Raw genomic sequence first — 22,553 nt, 5'->3', positions numbered from 1 at the left:
TCTGTTCTCAGGGTGTTTTAGTAATTTTAAGAGAAGAAAAAAAAAAAATTTGCGGGAAAAATGCTTTTGAAAATGCAGTTAGGATTATTGGTATGCTCAATAACTTAGTGGTGACAAAAGTTTTGTTATAGTACTGTAGATATTTCTGCATGATTTTGAAAGTCATTGTGCTAAAAACAAATTACAAAGCATATCTTGACATTAGAGAAATATGTGCTTCTTTCTCTGTTATTCGTGCAGATGTCTTAAATCATAGCAGTTGCAGCGCTCACAATTTGCTGTCAGAAACTAGTCTCATCCAAAAAAATTCAGACTGCTCTGCATATCCATTAGAGGGACATCATCAGTTAATGATATACTGGATGTGACATATTGTCTAACTTTCTGTTTGGATTGTATGTGCAGCGGATATCTTTACCTTAACACAAATACCATAAATTGCTATTCAAGCCATGCACACAATATTCAGAGTCATGTACCTTTCATGGCTTAAAAAAATATTTATCATGTTCTTCTTGGTGTGTGTCTGATCATTTTATATCATGGTTATAACGGATAGAAGATTATATAAAACATAAAGAATGTTGCATTTTTCAAAGACAATAATTTATAAAACTAGGAAATATTTCTCCTTTCATGTCCACAAGATTCCCTTGCCCTAAAACAAACCTAGCTCATTAGTTCAGTGCAAACAAAGTAATCTTTATGGTAAGAAGATTGAAGTGAAAACAATTCACCCTTCACTAAGGTAGTGGTAATAGTGACTCACTAATGAAGGTATGCAGAAGTTTTTAGGTGTACCAGAACTGCTGCCAATCTAGTGGAAGAAATCTGCCTTTCAGCTAATGTAGGACAAGATTTGCTCAAGTGCTTTCTCTACTGTTAAAAGATTTTTCTTTGTGTATAATATGGATGATTTAGAAGAAGCTGTGTCAGCACTGATTTATACATTGACAGCTAAAGATAATAAGATATGGGCAAACATGCAGCTCACCCTTTTACAAATTAACCTGCAGACTGCATTAGGCAAATTTGGTGGCATTAAAAGATTTTTCCAATTTGTCTGGAAACAATTTCTCTTTTGTATTGTGTCAAGGGTAACATTTCATGCCATTGTACTAATTTGAATAGCTTTGATAAATTGTTCAAGAGGTTAAAGAATTGTACTGTGTATATATTTTACCTCTTTAAAATAAAAAGACTATTAACTTACTTGTTAAATGAAATTCATTAGTAAAAATTGAAAGAGCCTGAGAAAGTAGGCTTAAATGTTCCAAGACTTCAGCACTGGTGCTGTAACATTGCACCAAAATGATTAAAGATCATGTTCAGAAAATGATAGTTTGTATTTAGCTTTCAGTACACAGAGACACCGATGCTGTTACAATTATGACAGTATTTTATTACTGTGTAGTAATCTGGATGAAACTAGGGGAGAACTTTATAGAAGCTGGTACGTAACATTCAACAGTGGATGTGATGATTTATTAATAAAGTAAAATGTTACAGATTCAGAAGAATCACAGAAAATGCTTTAGTAAGAGCCTCATTATCCCTGGTAGCTAATATATAATTGAAGACAGAAGGGCAGAGTTCATTTGCATTTTGTTCATTTTTTTTTAGTATTGTTCACACACATTTACTCATACGTATTTTCTGACACTGACAAGTTACTGGCTTGGAGAAGATCATCTGGTTGTCTAAAGTGAGGTTATATGATCTTTATCTTGCAAGTCATGCCCTGAAATGCTTAAGACGTGTGGCAGTACTTATAGAAAAAGCTTTTATCAGCAGATAAACTGGGATTTTGTATTTGCATGGTTGTTAATTTTAGCAGACATTTTTAATTGGGCAGTATGTACTGTATCAATGTTTTGAGTTGAAAAGTTAATATTGTTCAGAGAAATGAATTTAAATTTTTCATAACTCAATACTTAAAGATGAATAATGTATGGGGTGGATTGCTGAGCTTTATATCCAGAATTCAAGTGCTCTGTTACAACATTCTCTCTGCATATAATTGGAGAGAGCATAAAGTATGCAGAAAACCACATACTGAAGGTTACAGTAGAAATCCGAGTTTAATTTGGAACAGAATTAAAGGAGATAAGTAACCAAGTATGTAAATACCTTGGATACTATTATTTCTACACATAGAAATATTGTAGAAGGCAATTAATCTAAATCTCCCCTCCCCAGCCCCACACCTCCCACCCAGTCTAGGCGTGCATATACACAGAGAGACCCCCTGAAAGTGGTGTCTCTCGCTGGTCTCTGCCGCGGCGGGTGGAATTAACATGCAGCTGGGCTGCTCTGATAAATGGATTCTGTTAGGTCACCGAGGGGATGCGTGTGACATTAAGTGATTTACCGTCCTTTACCTTAATGAAATTGTTTCAGCAAGATGACGCTGAGAGCTTTTAATGGATAGCTTTTCTTGATGTAATGAAATTGCATTCCTTTGGCATTTAATATAAGGTGCAGTTATTATTTACTGGAGCTTTCCCAGCACTGCTGTTTTGCACAGACAGTTAGGAACAAAAAGGGATTCTGTGGCAGCATCCAGGCCAGCAAGCTGTGTGACAGGCTCCAGCGTACGAGCCTGTTTGCCAGAGCCTTTTGGTCAGCGTGGCCTCGCTCTGCCGGCCCCTTCCCGAGCCTCCCTTTGCACGTAACGCTGCCAGCGCTCGTCTCCCTTACAAATACCTTCCTAATCTGTTTAACAGGCAACTGGATTACAACCAGATCAGCTGTATTGAAGATGGAGCATTTAGGGCTCTGCGCGACCTGGAAGTGCTGTAAGTATTCTTGTATCTCCTACTTCTAGCAAGAGCTCAGTATCTGGGGAGTACTAACGTAAAAGCTTATCAGCAAGCTGCAGCCTGGTGTCAGGATGGACTAGTGAAAAGATGCCTTAAAATAATCCACTGCGATGTGCTATGACATGGTAGAAAGATGTGGAGAGGCAGAGATACTCCTTTACTCTGTAAAACAGCCATTAAACACAATCAAAACATACATATTATAAAAAGCAGATGGCACATAACATAACAAAATAATATATTTATTTTTAAAATGAGGGAGGACAGTATTAATGAAACCAATTAATGTTGTAAATTATCCTTCACTGCTGAAGTGCTGAACATTTTCAGTATTGCCTTTGTTGTATACTCTGATATTAATTTAGTCTTTCAGACTCTTTAAGGAACAATATGTTCAGTATATTTGACAATTCAGAAGTTTTCAACAAGACACTTTTATATCAGACAGTACTGTTATGTGCTAAGATATTTAACATGTTCACATTAACTGCTTGGTTTTTTTCTAACATTTTAAATTGCTTGAGTATAAATATATGTGTAGAAAAAAAAAATGTCATTGAAGGTTTGTATTGCAATATTCTATTACATACATTTTCTCACTGTCTCAAAGTGGCCATCACTGAGGTTGAAGGTAACAAAATTCTCATCAGTGACCTCTGACCTGAAAGTAGGTACTTTAATGACCAAAGTGCTGCAGTTCCCAAAGAAACTGAGGCATAGGATGCATTCCTGAAATACTTGCTCTGTCAGTCAAAATACCACATTTTTCTGGGCTTTCTACATTAAGAAAAGTGAAAGACTGTGTATCAGTGAGTTACTTCATGGTACTTTGAATCATACTTGGTAAATCACACCACCTTGAGGGGGGTGAGCAAGAGGTTTTTCGCTGGGTTTTGGGGTTTTTTTATTTTGTTTTATTTTTAAGATTCTGAAGTAAAGAAGCTTCACTGGCAATAGATTGTGTCTGTATGTCCAAGAAACTGAAGAATATTTGAGCTGCTGGTGGTAAAGTTTTTATTATTAAGCAATAGTTGGTCTTTCTTATGAGTGAATGGATCTGACAACTACATTTAATTTTTTTTATTTTATTTTTTTTTTAGATGTTGAAATTATAGAATAACAAGCCTATTGTTAGCTTTCTGGTATAAAGCCATGTGAAATGTACTTTAGGTTCAGTATTGCATCTAATTGTGACGTTGATGAATTATTGGTTATCTGTCAGTAAACCTGATGTTCTGTGAGATTTTAATCTTTGGAACTCATGTATATGACAGAATAACTTTTCCAGTGATGGCTTGATCTGTTTCTTTTTAAGTGCAAGCCTTTCTTTATGAGTGAAAGTGTTAAATGTGTATTTTTTTAAAAAAAATAAATTAAATTTTTTAGTGCATGTAGTTTTTAGTGTTCTATAAAGTTCATCATTGCCAGTTGAAGTCAGTGGTAAAATTTTCACATCAATTTGAATGCACCCAAAAAAAATTAAAATCTTTAAAAATAATGTTTTGCTGAAAAAGTAGGTAGATAGTTTGTGAATGAATATACATAGATAATAGCTTTGTTCAGTTATATAACTAATGTTCACTACTATCTGAATTATGTTATGTGATCAACAATGATGTAGAGATTAAGTTTTTTAAAAACTGAGATAGATATTTCACCCAGTACTGAAAGGTATGTGTATCAGACCATACTGGATATGCACTGAGTGGCTTATAAAACCACATATTTTGTTTTCATTTGGAGTTAATGATTCTATCTAAGCACTGAATGTTTATGTTACATCAAACTGATAAGTATACAATAAAGCTCTGAAATAATCTTTAAATTTACCCAGGATGTAATCTTGTTCAATGACTGTTTGAAATGTTTACTGAAATAACAGGTCATATAATGTTTAAGTAATTGCATAATCTTAAAGACTGCTAGCATTAAAGGAATGAAATCAACCTAAAATCTGGACAGGGTTTTTTTGTTTGTTTAAAGGGAAAATCTACTGTACTGGGGGAACAGTGGCTATAGGAAAATATATGGTGCTGTAATATTAAAAAATTTAAAATATTAAGAAATTTTTCAAATGTCTTTCAGTCATCACACTCTTTGCAATAGTGCATAATGCTTAAGTAAAAATATTGACCCAACTTGTTTTTAAATTACATCTCTGTAATGGAATTAAGCATTTTCATCATCACATAGAAATAGTTACAAAAATTACTTAAATCCCTACGTATCTCTTACGTCTAGTCCTGATATTTTCATGTACCCTTACAAAAATAAATTATTGTCTGCATCTAGAATAGCAAGGCAAATGTCAAACATGTCAAACTGAAAATTAAAACACTTGTGGGTAGACTTTCTTGATGCAGCAAACAGCTATGGAGATATGTACTGATTTCCATTTCTTTCAATTGAAAAGATATTATTTCAAAGCCTTATAAGAAGTAAAGCAGGAAGAACTATGGAAGCTGTCATTTACCATGTAGACACTGTAAGAAAATCTTGCCAAGATTTGCTGTCATTTATTCATTAAGGCACCTTTTCTGGACATACCCACTAGGCCATTTTTTGTTGTTTCATTTTTGTTCGTTTTGAAAAATGGTATGATTTCCCCTTTTTCTTCTTTTGATTATTCTCCTTTTTGTTTATGTAGCCCTAAGGGCGCACAGGGGAGATCCCTTATGCACAGTGGAGAAAACGTTTATGATGTGGCATGAGCAAGCACACATAGGTAAAATACAGCACACTGCGCCCATAATTAATTGCTTGGTTAATGTGGAGGTGTATAGCCTGAACCTGTTTGAGGTGCTGTGAATTTACCTTTCTGTGTTAGGATCAGAGTACTTAAAATTTATTCAAAATTAATACAAATTACGCTTCGTTATTTTATTTTTTTATATATATATATATATATATAAAAAAATATATAAAGGAGAAAAGAGAAAAAAACACAAAGCACTTTGTTTCAAGTCAGAAACAAGGGTTGATCAGTGGGAATTATCATTACTAGTGCCATAGTTGTGTCTTTAAAATCCCAGAACAAATTCTCCATTCTGCTGAAATGAGTAATCTCCAAGTCAAAACTGTGAAGTTTATTGCTAGTTTCCTTGTTTTGGAATACAAGCTTGTTTGTATTTTATTTGCAGCCTAAAGACAATATTTAACTGCAGGATTGTTAATAAAGTTTCATTATCTTTAAAAACTAGACTTAACATGTGTGATGGGGCTGTGCTACCCAGCAATTGGCTAGGATCTGTTCCTAGTTTCTAATTCAAGTTTCCAGGGACCTTGTCTAAAATTTCTAAAATTGTAAAATATTAAGATACCAGACTCCTTCCATTGCACAGCAGAAGCTTCGCTGTTGTTCATACAGCTGTGGATCATCTGTAGCATCTCTGTTCCATGTTAAACCTAATTTCAGACAAGCCTTAAACTTTTCCTAAAATTCTTGAAAAAGCTGGCAGATCTTGTATGCTCTGTCAAAAAAACAACAACAACAGACTCTTGGAAGCTAGAAAGAGAAATGAGAGTCCTAAAATCAAGGAATTTTCTCCAAGAATTGTCTTTTTTACATCAGGATGACAACCTTAGCTTGAATGCCATTGATATTCTCAAGATTGGGAGAAGCTCCGTTTGAGTGAATCATAAGTTACTAGGATCTCAGATGACTTAGAATTATTATATGATCAAACCTAATCTTTTACCAGAGATTGAATAAGGAGATAACGTATATCTAACAGCATGGTTTTTTTCCTGATAACAATCCCTAAAAGCAGTACACCGTGATTTCAACAGATGTGCATTTTTTAAAACTGTAGTGAATGTGACATAACTGTACCATGTTAATGGGCTGCTTCTTGACTTGACAGCACTCTCAACAATAACAACATTACCCGACTGTCTGTGGCAAGTTTCAACCATATGCCCAAACTCAGGACATTGTAAGTAGTCCCACTGAAAGTGGCTGCCATTTCATTCAGTCCAGCATATCATTTTTTCTTCTATCAAGTTTTGTCAGTGGTCCATAAATATGTTTACTGGCAAGGACAGGCTCCTTTAAAAAAGTACTGAGGCATCATGAGGTGGGTTGGTTTAAAGCGTGTGGGTTCATGTATGGCAGCTAATTCTGGAAAGTAAAACTATCAAGTGACTCCAGAGCTGATGCTTGGGGCTCAGGGAGATGAAGAAACAGTTGCATTCTTTTCCATCAGCTTTACTAGGATGTGGGCTGAATAAGTCTATGGAAGTGGTTTAATGGCTTTTTCCCAAGATGAGTTTTCCATGGTTCTGTATTTCAGTCACAGAAAAGCTTCAACTTCTAACAGAAAAGATGGGGTTAAGAGGAGGGTTCTTTTTTATATGTTACAGCTGTATAAAGAAAGAAACTGACGTTTTTTGAAAGTAAAAAATTTGTTTTACTTTGAGCTATTGAATGGGTCACATTTCATTTAGGAACATGGACGAATCTTTGATTGTCTGTCAGATGTGATAAATGGGAAATCTTTATGCTTTTATTACTGTACTGCTAGCAGACCTAATTAAACTGAACTGGCTCTCCAACATTCTTTGTAACATAAAATTACAGCATCATCCGGCAGTGCTATTATAATTAAAGTTGTGTCAGCATTTACAATAAGGTCCCCGTTTTTAGAGGTTATGACTTTCACAGATGAGCACTTCAGGATTCTAAAACAAAACATAGTGAAAAGAGTGTGTATGCATGGGATACAGTTTGGGGTAATTTCTTTTGTATGTTTATACTGAACTAGGAATAAACATATGTTGTGTTGAGTGGCAAAACCAGAATATAGCAAGGTGTAGTCCTGAGGCTGTCTTTCAAACAGGTTTTCCAGTGAAGTGGGAACCAAAAGCAAGTGGGATGTTGCGCTCAGAATTCAAGAGTAGGTATTACTGTGAAAGAAGTACTTTTACAAAGAGCCTGTCCATTTTCTTTTGTGCACCTTGGGTTGCACAACTGTTTTGAAATCAGTAGGGCTATTCACTTGAGTTCACATGCCATGCGTGACTGAAGGAACTTCATGAAGGTGAGTAGTTCTGTTGATTTCATAACAGAATTGTAACTATTCTTTCTTGAATAAATTCAAGAGTACTCAAGTCATGCTAACTATGGGCTTGTGATGGCCTCAGTTATATTTTTGAGAATAGAATTTAATTCCATTCTTTCAGGTTTGAGACTTGAAAATGTGAATGTCTGTGCCTCTTTTAAACCTTCAAATACAGTTTATATTCTGAATCAGATTTGCAACATTTGCACTTTTTTTGGTGGGATATTTCATCTTTTGAAAATTAATTTTAGAAACAAAAAAAATGGATACACAGAGTCCTAGATTACAGCTGTAACATGCCATTTGCACTCAGAATATGCTTGTATAACTGTATTGATTTCAGTGGCATTAGTTCGAATTTGCAATAGTATTCTTGCCTACAGCTGGCCACAGACTGTACTGAATGCATGTGCTCTATTGTGAGCAATATTTGCCAAGCACCCAGCCAAGAATTAATACAGGAAAATACATTGCCTTTTATTTCTAGTCACTTATGGGGGGGGGGGGGGAAGTCAGTTAGTTGAATTTTTTATTTATGTTGGTTGCACATTTCATGTTGCTTTACAGGTGGGGTTTTTTCATGCATTAATTAGACCTCTTGTCTAAATTCTGGTTTTCTTGCACATTCTTTCCAGTTACTTAGTTAGACTTGAGCACATCAGCTAAAAAGGATCAAAATTACATTACTTTGTTATGGATGATTCTGAGTAAGAATTTGATTTATAAATGTGGACTTAATTCTGTAGCTTGAGAAAATGTAAGAGCCAGAGAAAACTAAGCCAGAGAAAAGTAATTTACCTAATTTAGTGAATACTTTTGTCTGATATTTTGTCAATGGCAAAGTGCTTTTTGCCACTTGGCAAGGAGCCATGGGCTTGTGTCAGACCCTGCCAACAGAGAGGCTACGTACTTAATTCCATCACTTGCTGCCATTTGGTCTTTTAATTTCAGGCACTGCTTAGAATATAGGTCCCTAAGAGCCAAAAGCAACTAATCCCCCTTTCTGTGATTAAACAAAAAGAGAGGAAATCAGAAAAGGATGTGAAAGAAGATGTTTTATATTGAGTTATTGCTCTGTCTTGTTCAGCAGAAAATGAGTATGACCTGCTAAAGGGATTTTGCAGACTGTTTCTATAGAGACTAATAATGGCCAGACTTACAGATATATCTAATTGGAAACGAAATCTTTTATTAACTCTTTTTATCTGACAGTATATTATCACTGTAGGGCAATTTACTTGAGACATTTTTTTCTTACTCACGATTCATATAGATCTGAACCAAAAAGTCCCGTGGCAGCTTTCAAGCCCCTATGCATTTCCTTCTTTTAGACAAGAAAAAGAAACTACACATAACTTACGTTATTAGGAAGTCTTTATTTTTTTTACCCAATTAATTACATGACAAATAAAACATAATTTTGCTGCTTGTATAGTTTTCTTTATTAGCATTTAATGAGAGATGTGAGTAATTAGTACCATATTAACTAGCTTTGTTGATAAACTGGCCTAGTTGCTTGCTGAAGGGGGAGCCTGAAAAGTTGGTTGCTTGACTGTTTGTTTTTCCTGATCTGGAAGTATTGATGAGTTTCTTTCCATGCAGTCGTCTTCACTCCAACAACCTCTACTGTGACTGCCACCTGGCCTGGCTGTCCGACTGGCTGCGGCAGCGCCCACGGGTTGGCCTCTACACCCAGTGCATGGGGCCGTCCCACCTCCGGGGACACAACGTAGCCGAGGTCCAAAAGCGGGAGTTTGTCTGCAGCGGTAAGGGAAACAGATTTGCTCACTAAGTCCTGTTTCAGAACACACCTTCTGACAGCTCAGTGATGATCATTAGTGCTGCATGGTGCCTTTTTGCTAGCTTTTGCATAATCCAAGTTTTAATGCTTATTAAAAATAAACTAATCATTTTTATTGCTGTTTACATGTTGTTTGGGGGATGCTTCTGTCCTTTTAAATTCTGTGTAAATGCTGCATTCATGTAGATTATACAGCCTTCTAAAAGTATAATTATGGTGGAGGAATGCAGGAAATTAAATAGAAGGTGCACTGATTGAGAACACAAGGCCTTGAGTAATAAGGAATTATTTTTTAACTTTACAGATTGTTGCTTTTTCTTGTTATTTTCTGCAGTTAAATAATAACTCTGAGTCCCTAAGTAACTTTGTGGATGATATTCTTTAGTGCCTCAGGTTGTTTTCTGAAATGAAATAATGAAATGACTAACAGTTTGTTACTAATTGCATTTTCTCTTATTCATTATTTTTTTCCTTTATTCATATCTTCTAGATGAGGAAGAAGGCAAGTGTATCTTTCTTATTTAAATATTTTTAGACTAATATTGAATTTTTTTTGTTAACTTTCTCTACTGTTTCATGTTTTCTCAAAAACATTAAGAACCAGCTGGACTTAGAGCCATCTGACTTCAGTGATTCAGCAGAGTTGTTTATAGTGGTTCATTTTCTAAAGACAGTCAGAAGCCTATTGCCAAATATACCAAAAGTTGCACAGATACATGCTTTTAAAAGACCTTTATGGAGAACACAATGTTTTGTCCTTATTAAACAGGCTCTGACATTGAAGTGTAAGGCACTGCCATCTTCATGTGGCAAATGCTAACAATGTTGTTACCATTAATTCTGCCTTTATGTACACTTAAAAGAACTCCCAGCAAGACCATTTAATGTCTCTTATTTGTAAATTGTATGGCTGCAGTGCCCAAGTGTCAAGAACAGTTTTAAAACTTATAATGCTGATTCTGAGGAAAAGGAATAAGCATGTTTTTTCTGCTAATAAAGGCAGGTGAAATATTTCCTGCCTGTTAGTATAAAAACAGTAGATGTATTACTAATTTTGGCAGCTGTTTGTACTTTTGTAACACATACGTAAATGTGAAATCAAATTCTTATATAGTAAACTACTATCTCAAAAGGCTAACCTTTTCAGTAATTTAAAAATTGAGCAGTTGTTATTTGAAGCTGTAAGTAGGAACTGCCCTGGCTGCAACTGAAGTTATCAATGTACCCTTTCTATGTTAATATATAATACTAAATATAATGAGAGTGTTCTTAGATTAAATCATGGTTTCATAGTCAAGAGGTTTTTTTTCCCTGAGAATTTCAAAACAGTCTTTAGCTTTTTTGCGTTAATAAAAAAGAAAATAACAAAAAAAAGAAAAAGAGAAAAAGAGGGTTTCATGCCTTTCTCATCCCTTTGTGCCTTTCTGTAATATTACAAAACAGCAATTCTGCATCATTAAATTGATAGAAGAATGAGTGCATTAATATATTATAAAAATGTGCAATCTATCTATTTGCACAAAAATAAAGTTGTTTACTTTCTAAATCATACCTAAATATTAAGTGGTTATGTTTAAATGCAGTTATAAATGCTGAGTTTAAGATGTAGTGCAAGAACTTGGGAGAGAAAGTAATGTAAATTAGCCACCTGAGGCAGTAAGAACAGTAGATTGTGTGAGGAAGAAGGAAGTCTGCTGAGCTAATACAGAGACTGAGAGTATGAAGTCAATTTACTTATTTTTCTGTGACTGAGAACATCATAACTCCAAAACTGCCCATAAGTGATATGTAACTGAAGAACCGTAATCATATTTTGCAGAACAGAATGTAACTAGCATGACACCTTCAGTTTTTGTGGCAAAATTTGGTTATTTTTATTGATGTGCGCTATTAATACTACACAAAATTACAAAAACTAAGTAAAAGTTAGTTCATGAAACCATAATACATAAAGCCAGAATACATAAAATATACCTGAAAAATGGATCACACTTGGGCTTTTTAAAAAGATGATTTTGAATGCAGATTGCTAATGAAATTGAAAAATTATGTAATGCTAGCATAGTAATTGAGGATTTGTCTTTTGTCTCTCAGTATTGTATCAACAGGTTTAATGGGTATTTAAATTAGTACATTCCAAAAGTATCGATAGGCTACAATGTTTATTATAGAGGTTGGGGCTTAAATTTTTCAAGGAAGTGTAAAATGTAATGTTTTACTGTTAAGGTAGACTGGAGGTAAAGGGGTAGACTGAGATAGACAGTATTGTGCAATTTTTTGGAGAAACTTTTCGTTTGCAGGTCACCAGTCCTTCATGGCTCCATCCTGCAGTGTCTTGCATTGCCCTACTGCATGCACCTGTAGTAACAACATTGTGGACTGCCGTGGAAAAGGCCTGACTGAGATCCCAACAAACCTCCCAGAAACCATTACTGAAATGTACGTAATCTGACTTTTTTTCAATTAACTTTTAGAAAACATTTTTTTCCTAGGCTTTTTTGTTATTTGTATAAACTCATGCATTATATAGGGTAGGAGTTTCATAATATGCATTCAGAATCAGATATAAAAGAAGTATGCAGGTATATGAAAATATTTAAGGCCTTTGTGTTTTCTTGTGAGTTTGTTTTTTTATGTACTACTCACAATCCATAGTTAAAACTGCATTCTGGGTTGGTTTTAAAAGAGTTTGGGAAGACATGCTTATCTGCAAGTGAGTGGCTTTTCCCTGCAGGCTATAAACCCCATTACCTTCAGGGTTGCTCTCTGTGCTGGTTTTGGCTGGGAGACAATTTTCTTCATAGTAGTTGGTATGAGGCTATGTCTTGAATTAGTGCTGAAAACAGTGCAGATGACACACTGATGTTTTACTTACTGCTGAGCAGTGCCTACACAGCATCAAGGCCTTTTCTACTCCTCCTACCACCTCACCACTGTGTAGGCTGGAGGTGCACAAGAAGTTGGGAGGGGACAGAGGCGGGACAGCTGAGCTCAGCTGGGATATTCCAAACCATATGATGTCATGGTCAGCAATAACAACTGAGGGAACAATAAGGGGGCACATTCAGAGTAATGGTGTTTGCCTTCCCAAGTAACTGTTAACTGTGATGGAGCCCTGCTTTCCTGGGAATGACTGAATACCCACTTGCCAATGGGAAGCAGTGAAATAATTCCTTGTTTTTCTTTGCTTGGGTGCATAGCATTTGCTTTACTTATTAAACTGTCTTCATCAAGACCAAGTGCCAGGTCCAACACTTTGGCCACAATAACCGCCTGCAGCGCTACAGACTGGGGGAAGATTGCCTGGAGAGTGGCCCAGTAGAGAGGGACCTGGGAGTACTGGTTGAAAACCAGCTGAACATGAGCCAGCAGTGTGCCCAGGTGGCCTGGAAGGTCAATTACATCCTGCCTTGTATCAGGAATAGTGTGGCCAGAAGGAGTAGGGATGTAATTCTCCCCCTGCACTCAGAACTGGTGGGGCCCCATCTCAAATACTATGTGCAGTTCTGGGCCCTTCACTCAAGAAAGATATTGAGGTGTTGGAGAAGGTCCAGAGGAGAGCAAGGAGGCTGGTGAAGGGACTAGAAGGAAAGTCTTATGAGAAGAGGCCGAGGGAGCTGGGGTTGTTTAGCCTGGAGAAGAGGAGACTTGGGGGACCTTATTACTCTCTACAGCTACGTGAAGGGAGGTTGTAGTCAGGTGGGGGTCAGGCTCTTCTCCCAGGCAACTAGTGACAGGACAAGAGGGCATGGCCTGAAGCTGCTGCAGAGGAGGTTTAGGTTGGATATTAGGAAGCACTTCCTCATGGAAAGTGTCATCGGACATTGGAATGGACTGCCCAGAGAGGTAGTGGAGTCACCATCCCTGGAGGTGTTTAAGGAAAGACTGGATGTTGCTCTTGGTGCCATGATCTAGCTGATGTGGTGGTGTTAGGTCATAGGCTGGACTTCATGATCTCAGAGGTCTTTTCTGGCCTCAATAATTCTGGGATTCTGTCATGTCAACCCATGAGTTTTCTCACTTTACTCTTCTGATTTTCTTTCCCATCCCATTGAGGCAGTCTGAGCAAGCAGCTCTGTGGGCCTGAGCTGCCAGCTGGGGTTAAACCGTAAGAGTCACCTTTAGTCAATTTATTTATCAGACTCCCTTTTAGAGAAGCACATCTTTGCATGAAACATCAACAACCTATACCCCCATGCTAAGTATTCTGCTAAAGCAGTGTCCTCAGAGGGTTGTCTGAGAAGGCAGAAGTAAGATGGTTGAATGGAATCTGTGGTGTGGTTGTTATGTTAATACCGTGTAGCTCTGGAAAGAAAAGCATGCATGCTGATAAGGTTGTGACATGTCATTTACAGCCAAAACATTTATGAAATGCACAACCATGCCCTGATGGTAGAACAGAGTTAAAGCAAAGGTGCTATGGAGTTTCCAGGCTTTAAGAGCAATGTGTCAGAAAGGTTGTGCTGGTACAGAAGGAAACTTACTGCTGCATTTTCTTTTGTGCAGTGGCAGAGCAAAATCCAAAGGTGAACTTGCTGACAGGAAGGGCAGGGACTTGGCATGAGCGTCTTTCTATGCTAAGGCTGGTGGAGGCAGTGTTTTGGAAGGGAATCTGGGAGTTCATCTTAAGGAAATAGTGTGAAGGTAACTGTGCCAACAGCCTGGTAAGGAGGGACTGGCTAGAAGTAAATGAGCTGGAGAGAGTATCCAGATTAAAAAGCTTGTGAGTACCTTGATGATACAAAATTATGTCAAGAATTTCACATAAGTGAAGTGAGAGGAACAGATGTCTGAAGTGAAAGAGGTCTCCTGAACATATATTCTGTTGTACATAAGATCTTCTTGAAAGTTTAAAAACAGGCTTCCACAATAAGATTTTTTTAACTGAATCTGAACTACAGTGGTTTCTGCTTAGGATGTGAGTAATAATCATGTCTGTGAGTTCATTACTACTGCTGTTAATATTACTGACCTGGCTGACCCTACCTGGCCCAACTCAGTCATTCAGCTATGTAATACAAACACTTCTACCTTTCCCCCCTCTCAGAAAAATCCCTATGCTTGCAAATAAAGTGACTACTTCAGAATATCCATGCAGAGTGTCTGGAAAGGGTGCACAGACTGTTGACATTGTTTATTGAGTTGTATACTGGCTTTTTTACTTGCTTATGGATGTCTGTGTGCATAGAGAATGAGGGAAGATATTGTGAGAAAGAAGTAGGGGGGGTTGGAACTAGATGATCTTTAAGGTCCCTTCCAACCCAAACCATTCTATGATCCTATGATAGTCATATGATAACACCTCGAGCATTAAGCTAAGCATTTAACAGATTGCAAGCTGAGTCTGAGTTTCCTGCTAAGTTAAATAGTGTTCAAATCCCAGAGTGATACCTTTTCTGTTTCTGAGATCCATAGTCCCTTAATGGAGATAAATATGTGTCTACTCCTATATATATGGGCAGTATATGTTCTGGGCTGTAGTGTATATACTAATAAACTATTTGTTATTTATCTCTGTTGTATGTATTTTGTAAGTGCTGGCTAAATAAAATGCAGATCACAGTACTTTGAACACTTAAATGACAACATTCATGCCATTGGACATATGAACAAACACGTATTCAAAAGCTGGTGCAAAAAGAGATAGAACATTAGAAAGCCACACTTTAGTAATTGCTAACAGATACATACCAGTAAAGCAGACAGAAGAACTCAGTTATTATTTCAGCCAGTGGTAGGCTGTACTTACATACAGTAAGAAGAAAATTTCCCAGTTTAGTGGAAGGTAAGGAGAAAAATATATAGGAAAAGATAAATAAAATAAGGCACATGAAGGGCGCTGAAACTGAGGGAAAAACTCAGTGGAAGATTTAGAGGATCTTGCAAATATTTGATAGAGAATCACATGGTCCTTCCTTGCCAATACTTTGAAATGGAGTGAAAATTTTTACAAATATGTATATTTTAATGGTTGGATGGGGAAAACACTATACTGATTGCTTTAATGGGAGGAAAACAATTAGTGATAGTTCTTTTATGGTTGCCATGAGTGGCAGTTGTATTTACTGTCTTATCATTGGAGAAAATGAGAAAGAGTGAAGAGGGGGGAGAATGAGTGGTTTGTGGAGTCAAAATGGTTTTACCCGTAATGAAATGAGGGAAGTCTACAAGACTGGATCAAACCAGCACCCACTGTGGCCAGTGGCCCCCATTAGTTTTCCATGAAGAATATTTTGGAAACAGCAAAGTGAAACGCCAATAGGACAGATACTTTCTTTGCTTCCAGTTTGTTTTGGGATTACTGTTCTGAAACGTGACAGTTTGCATCGTTTTAAAGGAAAGAGATTTTCTTCAAAACATCCAATCTGCTTCAGACCCTACTATGTTCTTAATCGTCATGTTATTTTAATATAATAAGCTTTGAGAGAGAGGGTTGAGTTCAACATTTTTCAGTTTAAAATATGGTCTTTAAAAATTTCATTATTTCATCTTTGTAGAGGGAAGGAAAATTCATTCAGGTTGGTAATTTGCCCTGCCCCCTTCTATTTTACATGCCACACGCATTCATCTCATCTCTAAATTCACTAACTACTCTGTTCAGTCTTTTTGGATGCCAAGACCTTCAATGTCATAATTAATCTCCTTCCTTCTCTCTGAATTCTTTGTTTCCTAAATTTTTTTACCTGCAATGACAAGAGTTGAATAAAATAGTCCACATGATAGTGAACCATGACTTTATATTAATGGAATTGTAGTTTTTTTCATTTGCCTTTTGCAACATAGTTCTTGCTTTCTTTAACTTCCAATACACATTGCTCCATGTTTTTCATTGAACTACCCATGAGTCCTAGGCCTTCTACACATCTCTTACAGTTTTGTCAGGACCAGAAGTTTGTAGATATAATCCCGTTATTCCATCTGCAGACATTTCTGAACACTGAATCTGGTTGCATGTTACTTTTTAAAGCTGCTCTGAGAAAGACTTCAGCCCTCTTCTGATGGACTTCAGTATGCAGAAGGATTGTGACATTCCTATATTGTTACCATACAATGAAAAGTGTTTAAAAGCTTCTTTTTTAAAGCTGTTGCTTATAGCAACCCACTGAGATTAGATGAGAACAAGTTATAGTATCCCATAAAATAACCTGTTTTTTTTTCACTTGTTCCTTATGTGACAATGTTGTCAGTATGCCAAAATGATAGCTGTCAGTAAACATTTGCAGAGATGAGACCATGCTGTCACAGTAGCATTGAGAATGCTGAAGAGCTGCTGAATGCAAGGCTATATTCATTCAGCATACATGCATTTGCTGAATGCAAGGGTATAGCAAGCACTGTATTTCCATCACCATTATACAGTTCCCACACTCATGGCTTTATTATCTTAATCACCATTTTAAGCACATGCTTTGGCAGGAGCTCCCCAGTTCTCAAGGCAAGAGGGGAAAAAGAAATGCACTGGTTCCCTGTCATTTTCTGAAGGATGTACAGGCTTTAACAGCCAAATTATTATTTATTCACTCATCCTTATGGTACTACCATCATCAGGTTCTTGTGCACACCACAAGGAAATTGGCTTTATACTTCTATTTTACATGTGCTAGATGTTGCCCAGTCTTTCCAGTATTCTTCCACATTGGTCAGGTTTTTTTCTGCATTTTCAACTGAACATTGTAATCTGATTTTCTAAATGTACTCCATTTGAAAAATCCATAAGTACTTCAAATTCCCTAGCTCTGGACACAGTTTCTCTGCTCTGCAATGTTGTCACCTGTTTATGGGCTGTATTTGCAGCATCCAGTGCTGAATACTACCAGCCTGTCATGTTATACTTCAGCCAACTTCCTGGTCCACAGACAACTCTGATGCTTACATCTTTCCAGCCTTTTGTCTTTGCATTATTGTATCTCATGTGAATAACCCATTCCTGGGAGGCTGACATTAAACTTTATTATCAGTCCTCCTTAATTGAATTGCTTAAAATTTGACAACTTCTATTTGTGAGATTTCATTTTTCTACCCATTTCTGCCTCTTATTTCTTTGTTCTTACATGTATAGCAGGTTACTCTTAACAAAAATGTATCCGTATTTAGTTTTGAACTTCCATAATCCAGTTTTTCTTTTTCCTTGAGGTTCTTATCAAGTATACCTTCAACACATGGTCTTGGTTATGTCATGTTTTGCCATATTCTCCATCCATTTCTTCCATCCTTTCTCCAAATGAAAAAAGCCTGGCCATCCTCACTCCTCTGTACCTTATGAAGCACTTATTTCTTCCTCTTTGGCAACACAAACTTCCTGCAGGTAATACATTGTCTGATCTGTTTCTGTATGAATATACTTCATATTCTTTGCATTTTAAGTCTATCTGGGACAATGCTGCATAAAACCTAGGTGCTATTAATAATATTGTTCTCTCTCCTACTTTAGGTAGGTTTTACTGTGTACATTCCATATTGGCAATGTTATGCTTTTGCTTTTTCCCCAGGGGGTTGATAAATTAAACTGTATCTACATAATGTGCTAAAAACCCTTTAAATGGAATATTGAATTTCTTTTGTATCAAAAATTGGCAGTTTAAATTGAGCAAAATTCTACATATTGAAGCTCTGAGTTAGCTCTTTGGGAAAAAGTAAAATAAAAGGCTTTCTGTTTAGAGTCTAACGCTGATGTCATGGCTTTGCATTGCCTTGGTAGTTCTGCTGGACAACTGTTCTGGGATGACATTTTAAGACAGTGGGAGCTGTCTTTTCTGCTGATGGCTTCTGCTTCTGTAGCAGAGCTGACAAGGAGACTGTGTGCCAGCACTGTAGCCTCCCCCTCTCTGAGTTTGTTGAAACAGCCTAAACCACTCAGGAAAACGAGCTTGCACTGGAAGCTGATGTGACTTAGGAATGAGCAGATGTTGTGTGATGGTGGGAGCAGGAGGAGGCAGAAGCAGTTGCTGAAATGCTGTTTCATTCCAGTGCAGTTGGATTCACCAGTGAGCATCAAGGTGTTTCTGAGAGGGTTTTGTCATACCAATCTGTCTGACTTCCCAATTGGTACAGAAGTCAGTTGGCTAAAACTAGCAATTCCCTTTGCATGAAGTCAATTAGCAGGCTATGCCTTGTCTGCCAAGTGCCTCTTGGGAAGATGCCTTCAGTAACAGAATTCCTTATCTCCAAGTAGCTGCCAGTGAAAATGGAAGGAGAATAAAGCCTGTGGTGTTGCTCTCTTTTTCCCTTCTGTATAGATAAAGCTCAGAGCAGAATTAAGTATTCAGCATCTCTAGAAATGTAATTCTTAATCTTTATTGAAGTAATGCGATTATATCTGTACCAGTTACACCTTTTCTGCAAATTTAATTCTCCTCTTTATTATCTAAATAAACTCATACACAGGCTAAAGAAGAATACCTGAGCTTTTCTTCTCAGGGTCCATCCAATCAATGGGATATTACTGGAAAAAGAGATACTTCATATTCCATATGTATTTTGAGAAACAATAATTGGTTGAGCACCAACACTCCCACAGTTTTAGTGCACTTACTGATTTTGCAGGAAGCACGACATTAAAGAGGTGAGTAGATGCACCTTTGCCTCTGGGTCAAATGAAAAGGTTTCATACCATAAATGACATTTCAGGTTCCATACCACGAAAGATTTCAGAAACTTAAAAAAAATTCCCATGGCCTTGTTGTTTTAATGTCTCAATTGTAAGCAATGTGAGGCAAAATGCATTGCCCATGTGTTACGTACTAATAGTCTTCAAACGTTTGTTATTTAGGGTGCCATACTTTACCCTTTTTCCATTGACTTAAGCCAAGCAGTATTCATTCATTAGAAACATCATAATCAGAATTGATTTAGATTTGTTGTTTAAACCACTCCACTTTTCCAGAATTTTTAATGGGATGCCCTTCACGTTCAATCTACTGAGCTTAACCATGCAGGTCTAATACACCTAGCACTTTCCTCCGTTGTCACACAGCTCACATATTAAAGGCATTAAAGGTCATTCTTAAGGTTCAAAACTATTACTTGAATTTGTTTTAGAAAGTATAGCCTTTCTAATAGCGTTAGCATTTACTAGCCTCTATGCAGGCATTATTCCACATTTTAGTTTTTCAGCACTGTTAGTCTCTTCACTTGGTTGCTTTTTAGAATTCACCTTCCACGTGAAAATTCTTTGAATGATTGGCAGAAATAGCTGGTTGCCTCTGAATAAAGACTTTTTGGCATGCGTTCAAACAGACTATCAGAAACCTTACAAACAGCAACTCAGTAACAATTCTATTAATTGTACTGGTACCTTCTCTCAAATGGTGTGAAAGGCTCTTATTTCAAAAGAAGCGACCAAAAAGCCATTAATGAGGTACACTACCTTGTGAAATGCTGCTCATTATGTACCTCTGATTTTCTCAAATCTTCTGTGGCTTGAACTACCAGTCAAAGTGGTTCTAAAATCTTTTTCCTTAGGGTAGAACTATGAATAAAAAACCCACAAATACATTTTCGAAGGATGGTGCAGGGGAGAATTACCTACTCTGTTGACCACGGCTTTGTCTACATGATTATTTAAGCAAACATGCATGGAATTAAGTAGGTTATTTTTTTCCTAATTGTGTTTATATTAAAGCCAAGTAAACAAAAGAAGGATTTAATTAAATTTGCTTCATTTTTAGAAGGGTAACAATCACTACAATGGTGTTTTTGGGGGAAGGAAGGCTTGCTGAAGAGGATGGTGACTGGAGGGTTGCTCCTGTTAATTAAGCTACAGTTGCATAAATAATTTTAGTCTTTTTAAGGGGCAGAAAAGACCATATACCACAGAATTTATGAAATGAAATAAATATATAGGAGTAAAAAATGTTGACAATTCACCTTCATAGTCCGATGAAAAGTCACTGACTTTGTAATTACTATGGCCTTGAAGATAAAGTTGGACTTTCTTATGAATGGAGCTTTCTAACGTTTGAATACCAAAACTAAAATCTGTATAGATTTTCATGATAATATTTTTTTACATTCCCATGAGTTTCCTAACTTGTCCCATCAGATTTGTTTCATTTTACCTTCCTTATTTCTACTGCTTTTCTTAATGTTTCCATAGAATTATAGAATGGTTTGGGTTGTAAGGGATCTAAAGATCATCTAGTTCCAACTGTCCTGCATAGGGAGGGACATTTCCCTCTGCATCCGGTTGCTTGGCACCATCCAACCTGGCCTTGAACACTTCCAGTGAGGGGGCTTCCACAGCTTCCCTGGGCAACCCGTTCCAGTGCCTCATCACCCTCACACTAAAGAATTTCCTCCTAATGTCCAACTTCAATCTCCCCTCTTCCAGTTTTAATCCTTTACCCCTTTTCCTCTCACTACAAGCCCTTGTAAAAAGTCCCTCCCCAGCTTTCCTGTAGGTCCCCTTCAGGTACTGGAAAGTACCACTATAAGGTCTCCTCAGAGCCTTCTCTTCTCCAGGCTGAACAGACGCAGTTCTCTCAGCCTGTCCTTGAAGGAGAGATGCTCCAGCCCTCGGATCATCTTTCTGACCCTCTGCTTGACATTCTCCATGAGCTCCGTGTCCTTCTGACGTTGAGGGCTCCAGAAGTGGACGCAGTACTCCAGGTGGAGTCTCATGAGAGCAAAGTGGGGAAATCATCTCCCCTGACCTACTGGCTATGCTTCTAGGATGAAATCCAGGACACAGTTGGCTTTCAGGGCTGCAAGTACACATTGCCAGCACATGTTGATCTCGTCAACCAACACTCCCACGTCCTCCTCCAGACTGTTTTTGATCCATTATCAACCCGCCCTGTATTTGTGCTTGGGATTGCCCCGACCCAAGTGCAGGACCCTGCACTTGGCCTAATTGAACTTCATGCAGTTTCAGGAGCCTACTTCTCAAGCCTGTCAAGGTCTCTCTGAATGGCATCCCTTCCCTCCAGCATGTCAACCTCATGACACACTTTGGTGTCGTCAGCATACTTGTTGAGGGTATGCTCAATTCCACAGTTTTCATCTACCTCCATCTCTTTTACCCATATACTTTTTTTTCAGAAGTCTGTTCATAGAATGATAGAATCATTAAGGTTGGAAGGGACCTTAAAAATCATCAAGTTCCAACTCCCCTGCCATGAGCAGGGAACCCTACCACTAGATCAGGTTTCACAAAACCTCATCCAACCTGGTCTTAAAAACCTCCATGGATGGGGCATCAACAACCTACCAGGGCAACGATTCCAGTTCCTCACCAGCCTTATAGTGAATAATTTATTTCTAATGTCTAACCTAAATCTCCTTTCTCTCAGTTTAAAACCATTACCCCTTGTCCTATCCCTGCCCTTTCTGGTGAAAAGCCCCTCCCCAGCTTTCCTGTAGGCCCCTTTCAAGTACTGGAAGGCTGGTACAGGGTCTCCCTGGAGCCTTCTCTTCTCCAGGCTGAGCAGCCCCAACTCTCTCAGTGTGTCTTCATAGCAGAGGTGCTCCAGGCCTTTGATCATCTTGGTGGCCCTTCTCTGGACCCTTTCCAGCAGCTCTATATCTTTCTTGTGCTGTTTCTGTCGATTAATGGTTGTACATTATACCAAACAGTCAGCAACCTCTTTGTGAGCCCTATGATATTAATATTAAGCAGAACTAAAAGCTCCTGAGTCATCTTCTCACAGAAGGGAGAAAGGGAAAGGAGAGAAAGCGGAAAAAGAGGAAGGAAAAGAGGGGAAAGGAAATGCAGTCTGACAGAACTGAACTTGACAGATGTACTTAACCAAGACAGAGTGATGAGTGACCTGCTGACACTGCAGACACTGGGGAAGTCCTTTGCATAGAAGTGGAATTTCATTTGAGAAGTAGAAGCTCTATGTATTAATCCTTTCCAAACTAGGCTTGGCA

General features: G+C 37.5%; 1 protein-coding gene across 9 annotated transcripts in view; it reads left to right on the top strand.

Annotated features, from left to right (window-relative positions):
* Positions 1-22,553, top strand: part of SLIT2 (slit guidance ligand 2) — a 256,317-nt gene that overhangs the window by 155,146 nt on the left and 78,618 nt on the right. For all 9 annotated transcript variants that reach the window (XM_051619879.1, XM_051619876.1, XM_051619877.1 and 6 more), the window contains exons 6-9: positions 2,727-2,798; positions 6,686-6,757; positions 9,485-9,648; positions 11,984-12,122. In XM_051619879.1, the coding sequence (XP_051475839.1) occupies positions 2,727-2,798; positions 6,686-6,757; positions 9,485-9,648; positions 11,984-12,122 (447 nt within the window). The remainder of the gene's footprint in view (positions 1-2,726; positions 2,799-6,685; positions 6,758-9,484; positions 9,649-11,983; positions 12,123-22,553) is intronic.

The sequence above is a fragment of the Apus apus genome, chromosome 4 (assembly GCF_020740795.1).
Source record: "Apus apus isolate bApuApu2 chromosome 4, bApuApu2.pri.cur, whole genome shotgun sequence".
In the NCBI taxonomy this organism is placed as follows: Eukaryota; Metazoa; Chordata; class Aves; order Apodiformes; family Apodidae; genus Apus; species Apus apus.
The sequence above is the reverse complement of the archived record's forward strand: the minus strand, read 5'-3'. Positions and strand labels throughout refer to the sequence as shown.